Source organism: Cyprinodon tularosa, unplaced genomic scaffold (genome assembly GCF_016077235.1).
Source record: "Cyprinodon tularosa strain WSP-4 unplaced genomic scaffold, ASM1607723v1 ctg354, whole genome shotgun sequence".
In the NCBI taxonomy this organism is placed as follows: Eukaryota; Metazoa; Chordata; class Actinopteri; order Cyprinodontiformes; family Cyprinodontidae; genus Cyprinodon; species Cyprinodon tularosa.
In genome coordinates, this window is record NW_024039068.1 from 508,618 (window position 1) to 521,944 (window position 13,327).

At 38.4% G+C, this 13,327-nt stretch overlaps 1 protein-coding gene across 1 annotated transcript; it reads right to left on the reverse strand.

The window, feature by feature from the left end:
• Positions 1–459: 459 nt before the first annotated feature.
• efhb (EF-hand domain family, member B) lies at positions 460–13,249 on the reverse strand. Its single transcript, XM_038295389.1, has 13 exons — positions 13,120–13,249; positions 10,911–10,970; positions 9,809–9,952; positions 9,195–9,366; positions 7,870–7,980; positions 7,641–7,767; positions 7,445–7,525; positions 5,673–5,740; positions 5,425–5,579; positions 3,346–3,526; positions 2,956–3,183; positions 2,478–2,659; positions 460–606 (listed from the first exon to the last, which is right to left on the reverse strand). Exons 1-13 carry the CDS (start codon positions 13,177–13,179, stop codon positions 460–462), a joined length of 1,716 nt encoding a protein of 571 aa, XP_038151317.1. The 5' UTR covers positions 13,180–13,249.
• Between the last annotated feature and the right edge of the window lie 78 nt (positions 13,250–13,327).

The following is a 13,327-nucleotide window of genomic DNA, read 5'->3' on the forward strand; positions in this document are numbered from 1 at the left end:
CATGTGTGTAAATAAACTTGCCTTCTTTACATCCCCATAATGAAAGCAAAGCTTAACCTGCCTACTGTTATTCAGGTCCTCAGATAATCCCTTCAAAATTCAACAAATACAGTGTTGGATTTTCACCTGTTTTTCCTCTCCACTGTCGCTACAAGCATGCTTAGAGTGAGGGATTGTATTTGAGTCAATGAGTCAATGAAATCAACTGGTTTTCCTTAGATAGAAAACTTTGAATCTATTTGACTGTATGATCTGGTTGAACTGTAAAGTGCCTTGAGATGACGTGTTGTAAATTTGGCACTATATAAATAAACTGAATGGAAATTGAAATAGAAAAAAAAAAGGCTCCTTAAGATGAAAAACTGACTAAAAATCAGGAATTATTGTTTTGTTGCATCAATTCAAATATTGTCATATTAAAGATAAAAAAAATAATTACATTATCAGCAAGATTTTGATTTACAATGCTTTTATTTCCTTGAGTGTGTTATGGAAGACATCCACACAAACTTCTCCATGTGGGTGCTTCAAGGCGGCCAGCTTCCAGGCCTCCTCAAATGTTTCCTCAGAAATGTTCGCACCAATATTCATGAATATCTGATGAATCTGGAACCAGAAGGTAAAAAGAAGTCATAATTCAATATTTCATGTATTTCTACAAGATTGCATCAACTACAAAAACTATCTACATTTTGTAACATTTTCTGTATACATTGCATTACTTCCTATGAATGATTAAGATGATAAATGATTACGGTCCCCCAATTAAAATAAATAACTGTTGGACTCTAATTGAATGTACTGGAGCAGTTCCCGCTGTGAAAGGAACTCAAAACTCATAAAATAAAGTAAAGGTGCCCATTACTGAAAGTCTATTGTTTTCGCTTTGTTAAAACTGAGAAGTTGCCGGCCACTGTTGCCACCTGCTTGGTGAGAGGGAATTACTGCAACGTCGGAGGCTATATTCCTCATACCAACTTTACACAAAAGTATTTTATTTCAGTTGCTTAAGGACGTCTTTGGTAAGAAATGCTTCATCACTGCAGTCAATACTGTAGCATACAGGATTTGATCTTCAAACCAAGCTGTCATGTATTTTTGGCCAAAGCAATTCCTCCTCACATCCCTATCTGCTGCATTGGAGCTATACATTTGCCCTTATGCATGAGCATGGCAACTATGAGATGCCTTTTGCAGTATATCTCATATAAATGTATTTGGATTTACATTAAAAAAGTTTTTAAAGAAATATTTAAATATATATAGTTCATTTATCTGCGATGGACTGGCGACCTGTCCAGGGTCCTCGCCTCTCGTCCATTGACAGCTGGAGATGGGCAACAGCACCCCTCGCGTGTTAGAATATGGATGGAAGGATGGATAGTTCATTCATACTACATTATGCATAGGCTCACCTCAGTTTTCTAAATGCTTGGGCTTGCGCCAGCTGACAAGTGCCCAAGCTATTTTCTGATAAATTCAGCTGATAAATCTTTAGGGGCCCTCACAGATGGATGATGAGCTTTAAACATTTCCTATCTGCTTAGAAAATGTTTAAACACTACATCAAGATGGGATGTCAACGTAAAGCAGTGTTCTCCCTTCCAGTGAAATGGATCACTGAATTCCTTTCATCCTGAGACACAAACTGGAGAAACAGAAGAGCTCTAGGAGGATGAGGGAATAATTTGATTAAATTATCTTCAATTCTTTGTACTTTGACATAAAAGTAAACAGATTTGTAATACTCCTATATGCTGCACATGACAATATAAGCAACATGACAGCAGCTTAGAATAAACTTCTAAGAAGTTTTAAAACTTTCAAAAATTTGAATTAAATGATGCACTGGATTTCACTGGGTGGAAGAATTTATTAGGACTGTCTGCAGCTGGTTACGAATGCAACTAGGTGACAGGATTCTATAGGAGTTATTTACGATCTATCTGGATTCATCTACATTTTTATAACGTAAGTGGGTAACCCAGGTTCAGACAGTAAAAAGCCTGTACAGAGACTAGTTGAAATCTTCTGCATTGTCGAGCTCCACTGCATAGAAAGGGGTCCATCCGAATAATGCAAACCAGTAAGGTTCTTAGGCCAAAGCGGAAGTGTCAGCGGTCACCATAATAAGTGCTGTCCGAGGAGGAAGGAGGTAGGAAGAGGAAGAAGGATGCCAGGATTTAGAGGCACAGCCCACCTCAGAGTTAAAAAATAAAGGCAAGTGTTTCTTCTACCATGGGTGACACATGCTAATGTACACCGTCATATGTTTTTGGGGTTTGTAATGGACATCTTCAGCTGTTAACTACATTTGTGTAGCTTTTCTAGTTAATTTCAAAAGGGCTGTAGTCCCAATTTGACAAGGATCATCCTTGTGCTTTCCATCTGTAATGCCCAGGGATTTCTGAATTCTAGTTCTTCTGTTCTACCAAGACATACTTTTTATTAGCTCTGAGCTCAGGTTCCCAGCTCACCTCCTTCTTGGTGCGAGGACAGAAGAAGTCCTCCTTTTGAACGCCCCATTGAGCATAAACTGGTGGAAATATGACATCTGCAGCTGTGGATAAATCACTGTAGTTGATCCTGTCATTGATTCTTTTGATACGTGGAGCTGGAATGTCAAAGCGCCCGGATGGGATCCCATAGGTGCGGCCATCTGAACAATAAGTATATTAAACAGGAAAACAAATTTATAGAATCTGCTAGAAAGGTTCTAATTAGTAAAACAGAAACTTGGTTTGATAAATATATTGTTTTGTATTCTGCAATCATAAACCATAAAATACAGTAAGTGCTGTCTCATTTTACTATTGGTTCTTACTCTGTATACATTATTAGGCTTCTTAACTAGTCTCTTTATGGTTAAATTATTACTAATTCAACTACTATTTTGGAAATAAGCTAGTGTAAATTGGCGTTATTTGTCCAGACAAAGCCCTTCTCCTGACTCACTTAATTTAGGCGGCACATCAATGTAAGCCCCTATCTCTGAGGCAGCGGTGGAGAAGTGGTCTGAAGATGCCTTGGGTCTCCTGAGTGTCCTGACAGTTTTCTGTGAGCTGCCTGGTTCGATGGGCTCCAGGTCCTCAGGCCGGATCAAATCCTGGGGGAAAAGAGGTTGTTGTGGCTCTGATGAAGGTTTTCTGCCCACATTGACTGCAGCAGAGTAGGAGCGGCACTCTGCAGGGAAAAAAAAAAACCCAAACACCAGAAATGTTAATGATTCAGAAATGACAAGTGGTTTCAGGGAAAATAAGAATTGTTCATTTCATTCTTTATCTGAGAGTTAGAGGTGATGGTTCGTTCAAAACTTTCATCCAAACATTAACATCTTTAACTGACCGCTGATCGGCATCCTGTTCTTCCAGTTTAGGAAATTAGCAAATTCCACAAAGTTGATGAATCCATCCTTGTCTGTATCACAGTATTCCATCAGATCATCCAGGACTTTATCACTTATTTCCAGGTTGAATTCATGACAGACTGCCTGCAGGTCTTCTTTGTCAATCAGACCCTGTCCTTTCTGGTGAAAAAAAACAAAAAAAACACAAAAATGTCTGAAAAATATTCCTTTCTGGTGAAAATATTTTAACACATGGATAGTTGAATAATGGCGAAAAAGCCTCTCTTTGGCCCCAAATGTGTTCATACAGCGTTGAATGACTGCAGGTTTCAGTTTAGAACAATATGCATTATTTACATAGGTTTGGGCAAAAAGTGCATCATACATAACAGATTGTTTACAATAATCCTGTAGTCCACTTAATTTCTGTAGAAAAATTTACTATTATAGCATAAACTAATGCATATTACCCCTTCATGAGAAAAATAAATTACTCAGTTTTTTTTATATACAAATATGGTTTTGTTGCACTGAGTGTGTGATGAACTATGCCATGTAATCTTATTACAGCTGAAGAGTATAAAATTAATGATATCTCTCAAAGCTGGACTTAAACATAGATTAAAATGTAAGCATGCAAAAAAATAACAATGACTTTATGACCTAAATTAGCCCGTTTTAAACACAGGAATACTTATACTTGATTAGTGAAATGGGTCACAAAGCAAACTGCAGGGCATTTAAATCCATCAAAACATCAAGTCGGACTACAATAAAATAAAAGCAAAAAAATAAAACTCTAAACTACTTAAATTAAAAGCTGCCCATAACAAAATCTGTTGGACCAAAGAATCATAATCTGCTAATTTGTACCATACAGAGTACTGCTTTCTTCAGGTACACAAGCAAACAGTTTATCGCTGTCTATTTTACATATATTTTTAATCTCTTGAGTCAACTCTTTGCTTGTCTTCCTCTGGTCCATGTTGAGTGTGGTACACACCATGTCACTAAACTGCAGTGACTACCTGTAGCCCTATATGTAGACCCAACGACTGTTTACAAGATTCTGGAAACCTATGATGGCAATTAGTGGACACAACTCTATTTAACATTTCCCTTTGTTCACATTATTGTCTTCTCTCGGGGTACCATCATCATCAGGCCTGTCAAAAGAGTTTCTGTTTGTTTTAATCATTCTGCCGAAGCATGGTTTAAAACCAATAACTGACTTTTATTTGTTCATTTTTATAACATTTTTTGGAACCTATTCTGGGTTTTTCTTCCATTAAACAAGGGGTACCTTGCCCACATGTTTATAAACAATTATGCAGACCATTAGTTGAGTTAAAAAACTCTTAAGAAAACTTAGTTTATTTTTAATTCCTTTTATTTCTATGAGGTGTTAAAGATTTGCTTTTTGACAAAAATATATCTAGGTAGTCTTTTCGCCAGTTATATTCATCATTGATTTAGTGTGAAGCAGATAGCGACGATATGGTTGTTGGGCTTTAAGCTGGAGGAGGACTGTGCGTCTGTAACTGTACCAATAAGAATGTGCTAACATACAGACTGTGTGTATGGTACAGAAAAGCCTTCAAAGGGTAATCAAGAGCTAGGACAAATCACTGCACAATGAATGGCAAGAGACATTTTATAGGACTAATCACAGCCAGCTCATTGCTTCTTACAACTTCTGCCATACGGCAAGAGACACAGAGTAATGAAAACCAGGACAAAGAGCCTTAGAAACAGCTTTTACTCCACCACTGTGGCCCTAAACTCACAGTAAAACTGCTTCATGTCTTTTTATTACAATTTTATAGCTTCTTTTATTCTTATTGCAAATTTAATTTGTTATTGTTTATAACACTGAGTCAACACCACCTTTCAATTTCCTTGTACTGCCCCTTGCAAAAGTGTTTATGACAAAGATTTGTCATATCTTATCTCTCTTATCTTAGATCTTTATCTAGCAAACATCAGAGTAGCATAACGATTGACACTATCTTTGTGTAAGACGTACCACATCAGACTGAAAGCTTAGTTATGGTTGTCTGTAGAAATCTTATCCATACCTTGTCATAATATCTGAAAGCTTTTAGCAGAGAGGGGAAGTTTTGCAAGTTTGCTATCTTAAGGCGGTGTCTCAGTGCGCTAACTAAGCCTCGTTGAACGTCTAGACCTTTCACAAATTCCCCCGGCTCGGTACAGTAGATAAAATCTCCAGCACCTGTGGAGAAAAACAGCCTGATATGATTTTTTTGTTGTCATTGAGAGGATTCCCAGTTTTTTCCCAGTTCAGCACATATTAAGGCCTTTTTACCGCATGGATGTGATGGAGTGACAATCCCAAGTCTGAATTCAGATGGAAGGGTCAAAGTATTTTTCCTTCTGCACAGACAAAGGGGTTTTTTAAGTAAAATGTGCCAAACTTTAGTTGAAGATGAGAAAATTCAGCAATAGACCAAAAAATGAACCTACAGGTGCTGGTCATAAAATTAGAATATCATGAAAAAGTAGATTGATTTCAGTAATTCCATTTAAAAAGTGAAACTTGTATATTATATTCATACATTACATACAAACTCATATATTTCAGATGTTTATTTTGTTTAATTTTGATGATTACAAATGACAACAAATGAAAATCTCAAATTCATCATATCAGAAAATTAGAATATTACTGAAGACCAATAAAAACAAAGGATTTACAGAAATGTTGGCCAACTGAAAAGTATGAACATGAAAAGTATGAGCATGTACAGCACTCAGTATTTAGTTGGGCCTCCTTTGGCCTGTATTACTGCAGCAATGCGGCGTGGCATGGAGTCGAATAGTCTGTGGCACTGCTCAGGTGTTATGATAGCCCAGGTTGCTCTAATAGTGGCTTTTAGCTCTTCTGAATTGTTGGGTCTGGTGTATTGCATCTTCTTCTTCACAATACCCCATAGATTTTCTATGGGGTTAAGGTCAGGAGAGTTTGCTGGCCAATTAAGAACAGGGATACCATGGTCCTTCAACCAGGTACTGGTAGCTTTGGCACTGTGTGCAGGTGCCAAGTCCTGTTGGAAAATGAAATCTGCATCTCCAAAAAGTTGGTCAGCTGCAGGAAGCATGAAGTGCTCTAAAACTTCCTGGTATGTGGCTGCGTTGACCCTGGACCTCAGAAAACACAATGGACCAACACCAGCAGATGACATGGCACCCCAAACCATCACTGACTGTGGAAACTTTACACTGGACTTCAAGCAACGTGGATGAAGTGCCTCTCTTCTTTTCCTCCAGACTCTGGGACCTTGATTTCCAAAGGAAATGCAAAATTTACTTTCATCAGAGAACATGACTTTGGACCACTCACCAGCAGTCCAGTCCTGTTTCTCTTTAGCCCAGGCAAGACGCTTCTGACGCTGTCTGTGGTTCAAGAGTGGCTTGACACAAGGAATGCGACAGCAGAAACCCATGTCTTTCATACGTCTGTGTGTGGTGGTTCTTGAAGCACTCACTCCAGCTGCAGTCCACTCTTTGTGAATCTCCCCCACATTTTTGAATGGGTTTTGTTTCACAATCCTCTCCAGGGTGCGGTTATCTCTCTTGCTTGTACACTTTTTTCGACCACATCTTTTCCTTCCCTTCGCCTCTCTATTAATGTGCTTGGACACTGAGCTCTGTGAACAGCCAGCCTCTTTAGCGATGACCTTTTGTGTCTTGCCCTCCTTGTGCAAGGTGTCGATGGTCGTCTTTTGGACAACTGTCAAGTCAGCAGTCTTCCCCATGATTGTGTAGCCTATAGAACTAGACTGAAAGACCATTTAAAGGCTTTTGCAGGTGGTTTGAGTTAATTAGCTGATTAGAGTGTGGCACCAGGGGCCATCAATTTTGAACCTTTTCACAATATTCTAATTTTCTGATATGATGAATTTGAGATTTTCATTTGTTGTCATTTGTAATCAACAAAATTAAACAAAATAAACATCTGAAATATATGAGTTTGTATGTAATGTATGAATATAATATACAAGTTTCACTTTTTAAATGGAATTACTGAAATCAATCTACTTTTTCATGATATTCTAATTTTATGACCAGCACCTGTACATGTTGGTGGTTTGGCCAAGTTGTAAAGCTAGTTTTTCTTTGGTCCCAGCTCTCTTCCAACTGGGATTTGGAAAGTTTATCCTGTAATAAATATTCATTTAGAAACATTTCCATGAATCAGATACAAGAAAACTTCTAAGAAGATATTAGTAAAATCTCACCTGAATTTCTGAGTAAGTCAACTTAAAAAACGTACCTGCAAGAGTCTAACCCGCGAAGAGCTTTGCAGAGATTACGGCCGTCGCTGAAGTGTGGCGTGGGAATCCCAAAGCAGCTCTTTTTATTGAAGTTATTAGATTCATACTTTCTGTCAATTTGCTCACCTAAGAAACAGGGAAAACGAAATAGTTAAAAGATTTAATTTCAAAAAGGACTTTGAACAGAGCAAAAAAAACTTTTCGTAGAAAAATCCCGACACATCTTACCCGGAAAATAGGAATTGTGACTCTGAATGTAAGCTTCATGTCCCTCAAGAGCTTCCTTCTCCAACTCTTCTGTTGTTTTTGGTGGGTTGATGAGCTGACGCGCATCCTGTCCTGGAATAAAGTATTAAGAGGCAAAATTCAAAGCTTTTTTTTCATTAAATAGTTACTTCCTACCATCATGGTCACATTTTTAAGCAATCCCTGCTCTTGTCTTGATTTTTCCTAAACAAAATATGGCTGTCGTTTAACGGTTACAACAAGTTAACACATTCTTAGTGTGTAACGTTTTTTTCCTAGCTGTCTTTGAACGCTCCATGAGCATACAAACGCTAATGCAGAAGTTCGCAACAGCCCTGATGCTAAGCAGGCTCAATGTGAGCTTCAGGATGTTTGACATATCGTCAAAAGTGAAAAACTTTGCAGTTTTTTTTTCCAAACAAACCATGTAAGTTGTGTAATGTTTGCAAATTAGACTTGTTAGTTAAATTATGACAAGGTCAAACATGCCAATATATTTTAATATGTTAAGCTGGTTAACAATAATTTAAAAGGTTGCTACCTCTGTGACATTACTTGCTAGTTAGTTTATTCCTTGAATAAATCCAATACGCTTTAATTTCTGGGCAGACTTAGTTCTCACAATTCTCACAATCAATGGCATAAAAGTACCTTTGAAATTGAATTTCAAAACAGTTTTTACTACTTATCTTCCTAAGTCTATGTCAAAATTTTGCTTTCCACTGTTTTTAAATGTTATTTGCCATAATAGAAAGCAGAGAAGAGATATATCAGAGGCTAGGGGCAGAGTCCACCATGCAGGGTCTGCACAGGTAAATGGAGAATAACTAGCTGAAAAAAAATGGTTTTCTAAGAGTACAAGAACCATTCTAAAGAATTTTCTGAGTTGCTCACCTTATTTTAGGTGTAACAAGATTTTGGCTGAAAAAAAAAATAAAAATTCAGACCCTGGGAACGACCATCAATGTTTCCATCCATCACCATTAGAGAATGCTGGGATAGCATTCTCTAATGGTGATGGAAACTGTTCTGTCCAAAACTGTTCTCTGTCCTACATTGCCACACAAAGATAAAAATCATAGTGCAGCTGTGACACTACAAAATGTAGGATATTTGTATTAGAAATAAGCCTGTTCATAATAACTCAGAAGCACCTGGTATGTCCTTGTGTATGATTTTAACGCTGAAAATTAAACGATATTAATCGCTCTTTAAACCAGCTAGAAACAGGGCTGAAAGGAAAAGCTGCTCTGTTTCCCCTTCAGGAATTTGAAAACAACTTTAAAATCTTAGGAAATATGATGTACCTTTAACTGTTTTAAGACCAAACGTAGTTTTTTCGCTGTACCATGCAGGTAGGTCTGTGACAGGTGTTCGGCCAAGCGGAGCCTTCCTGTTGGAAGCATAAATAGACTCACTGAGCTCCTCTAACTTCTGTTTGAGGTCCGTCTTTTTGGGAGGAGCTATCAAGTCAGAGACCTGTTGGAAAAAGGAACCGGTGTGTAAGTTTCAATGTAAACATAAAACTCCAAATTTGTGAATCTTTTTTTTCTTTTTCCACTCTGTCTTTAAATACACAGTCGGAGTTACTACTTCAATGCGTAACCATTGTTCCTAATGACCAAGGTGGTCTAATACTTTTCTTTAATGAATGTATGTAATCATTCTGAATACAAACTTATGGCAGATAACCATGTAGAGGTGTATAGATGTGATATTAGGTTAGTTCTGGAATTATACCCATATTATTCTAGCTTTTTTCCCCTATTTCTTCTGTACTTTTTATATAGACTAAGCAGACATGCATCCCATGTTTAACTAAAGACACCTTGCAAGGTTTTTCAATTGAAAAAATTAGGTAATGTTGTAATTTACTAATGCTGCAAGTTAACCACCAACTTCTAGCATAGGCTTTACTCACGGGGAGGGATGATTTGGTCCTGATGCCGTGAACCAGAGCGCTGGCAACATCTGGGTCATTTGCCTTCCATGGAGCCACTGTAATGGCTTCTGGTTCTGGTCTATTACTGCTACGGTATTTCCTTAAAGCGGGCGGGGTTGGGGGCTGCTTGTTAAACATATTTAATGACACATCATGAAGAGCATGAGACCAAGTCACCCAGAGCTGATTGCTGTCTTAGGCAAAATTAATTTCTTTAATTAAAGTGAATGATAAATGCTGTGAACAAATAACCAATTCATACATTATATGAGAAGGCTTGAAGACCCAAAGCTTGCACTGAGGTTTTGCTGTGATTTTAATAAAAAAAAAAAAGAAAAAAGAAAACTAATAATAAAATGAAAAAAAAAAACACAACAGAGGGAAATATGTATGAATGTAGCAGGCATGTAGAAGCTGAGTATGTAAAGTGTGACTACAGTGGTGGTAAATTAAGAAAACAACAACTTTAGCAAAGTCACTGATGCGATATATAACGATATAAATCACTACATACAATCGTTCTAAATAGAGAGAGAGGGGGTTAACATTTCGGCATCCAAAATCAGCTGCAATACAAGGGAGGACAGTGAGGAAGGCTGCATGTCATTAAAGTCTCCATTTAGTATCTTTTTACATCTGCAGAGATCTGATCAGTGAAAGCACCTTCCCCTACCCGCTCCATAAATGTTTGAACCAGCAGCCATCGTGCAAACTGTACAGAAAGATCCAAAGCAGAACCAGTAGACTGCAACACAGCGTTCTGCCTCAAGCTGTTAAAAGGCTAAACTAAGACTATACACTTTCAATTACTCCACTTGGTTGTTTTTTTTTTTTTGCTTTTTGCTTTTATCTGTTATCAATTTCATTACTTTTCCACCCCAACATCTTATAGATACGAGAGAAACACTTTCCAGCTTTGTTATGTTGTAGTAGGTACACCACAAACTAGCAGGATATTAAAACTGAATAAAACCGAACTGAAACTGATGGAACATTGACACATTGTACACTTAGACAATATTACAAAACCTTTTTTGGTTATAACAGCCCATCAATCTCCAATATTAAAAAGAAGACTTACATGTGGAATTTCTTCTAGACAGCTCTTTACACTGTCTCCTATTGGTGGTAGTTTCCAAGCCTGGATTAAAAATAAATAAAACAAACATAAGTCTATGTGAAGTAAAGATATCACCAGCTCTTTATATTTTTTTCTGTAATTCACTTAAAATGTTTAATCACATCTAACATCCAGAGAGTGGTTTTCACATCTGTGTATATAAGGCAGGGATAATAGTCAAAGTAAAACCAAAACTTAATTTGATTGGACGATTTTAGTATTACATAATATCAAAAAGGGATATTATGTGCGGAACATTTCTGTTATGCCTAGAGAATCATTAAGAATCGTTCTGACTGCAAGAACAAGCCACTAAAAACTGCAGGACCGACTTTGGGGATGCCTGATTTACAGGTTATCCCCTATTGTAGAGGGCGGCTCTGAAGTGTTCCAAGTGAAGAGAGATGAAGGTTCTAATTCTAGTGAGGTAAATACTTGGTTTCTGGCAAATACAGTGGAGTGAAGTATTAGAATAACAAAAATACTTTTAAAACCAATCAATGAGTATATGGTGGTGACCTACAGTACAGTAGCCTTCAGTAAAGGAGGCAGTAGAAACAATTTATTAAAATCAAAATGTGAGATATACAAAATAATATTAACAAAGGATGACATGGGAAATGCTGTCCTCCTTCTCTTTCTGCTCTGGCACTCTTTCCCAACGTACCACCATTCTCCTTTTGTCTCCTCCTGAGTTTGAGCTGGCTCCTTACCTCCATTGTCAGGTGGATTTGCCCCCCAAAGCAAAGCAGCGGGTCTTGTGTTGGGGAGTCGAGGGGAGTGTTGCCTTAGTGAGTAGTGCCACTGCGCTCTGAGAACGTTGCAAGTACCCGTTTGATCCCCACAGCCTCCACTCTGGGGTCCTGAGCAAAACCCTTAACCCCTGATTGCTCCCCAGGGGCCACACAAAGGAAGCCCACTGCTCCCAAAGGGGATCGGTCAAAATACAGTGAACGAATTTCCACTTTGTGGGACAATAAGGGGTTTTAAATTGCAGGTCCTCTAACTGAACCTTTTGGCACAGATAGGAGAAGGTCCTACGGCTGAAAGCGTCTGTCATCCAGACGCAGCCCCTGGAGAAGGTGGTGTTATTCTCCATACTGTGGACATTGATGCTGGTGGCTTTGTTCAACTCTCCAAAGTAAAGTAAAACCCTGCAACCCCGCTCCCTAAAATCCATGTGCGCCATGCTGAGGTGAAACCAACAACCAGCTAACTGGATGACATACCGAAGCCTTTCACCAGCAGTGTGGATTTGCTTTTGCTGGCCAGGAAAATATCTGGTAAAATGTCAGGTGGAATGTAAACTCCTTTGAGACTGTTCCCAGGCAATCTTCGGCATCTAGAGGGGAAGCACGGCCCTCTGCAGGTGAAAATGAGAAGAGTACTCTAGATGCTTCCCTGCCAAATGCTGAAACAACCCAAGCCGGCTCCTCCCGGCCCCCTCCGGCTTCCACACCTTCTCCAGCATCGTCTGTCGCTACTAAACCTGCAGATGGCACCACTGCTGCTTCACATCAGCCTCTTCAACCCAGGGGGCTACCACCCTTACAGCATCATCATCGTCCTCTTCCTCCCCTGAGCCAGGAGAAGCGAGTGCTTCAGGAGCTGGAGGCAGTAGCAGCAGCTCAACAACAACTGCTGCTTACCTTATCAAGGCTGCACTTTAAAAAAATGAATGTTCTACATTATGTTCTACATTAAATTTCTTTTTGTTTACACTTGTGTATACAAAATGACAAAATACATCTATCTAAGGTGAACAAAAGCACTCAAAAACTGCCTTTTTTTGTTTTGTTTTGCAGGTTTCGCTTTCGGTGTGAACACATTAAACTGTCCCACAAAAACAGTGTCTTCAGTCAGAGGGAAATCCAGATCAGAAGTAAGACAGACCACTACAGGGTTCCTCTTAACCTACAGCCATCAGCGCCTTCAGCTCTTTGAAGAAATCCCATCACATTTAATTTCCACATGGGAATAGTAAAGCATTTTTGAATTGAACTAAAATGTAAACAAGTTAAAGGCTAATTAGAAACAACCAAGGCTTCCATAACAAAAGGAGGAAAAACCAAGCCTGCCCTGATGCCATAAATCAGAAGGAACGACGAAAATATAATCTATATGTATAGAGATTGAATAAAAGTTATCATCAAACTGTTAAACTGCTTACCCTTGGTAATTCTTGGTTTTTATCTCTGGGGTAAAGGTTGTTTTCATCGGTCAAATCCATCTTGAATGAAAACTCAGATTAGTATTAGGTAGTCCTGTCAATAAGTTTGTAAAAAGCAGACAGTCTTTTTAAGACACATACCTTTAAAACGACGACGTCTCAAAAGAGTTCCGTTGCCTGACAACAACTGTTACCATGTAAACTGAGG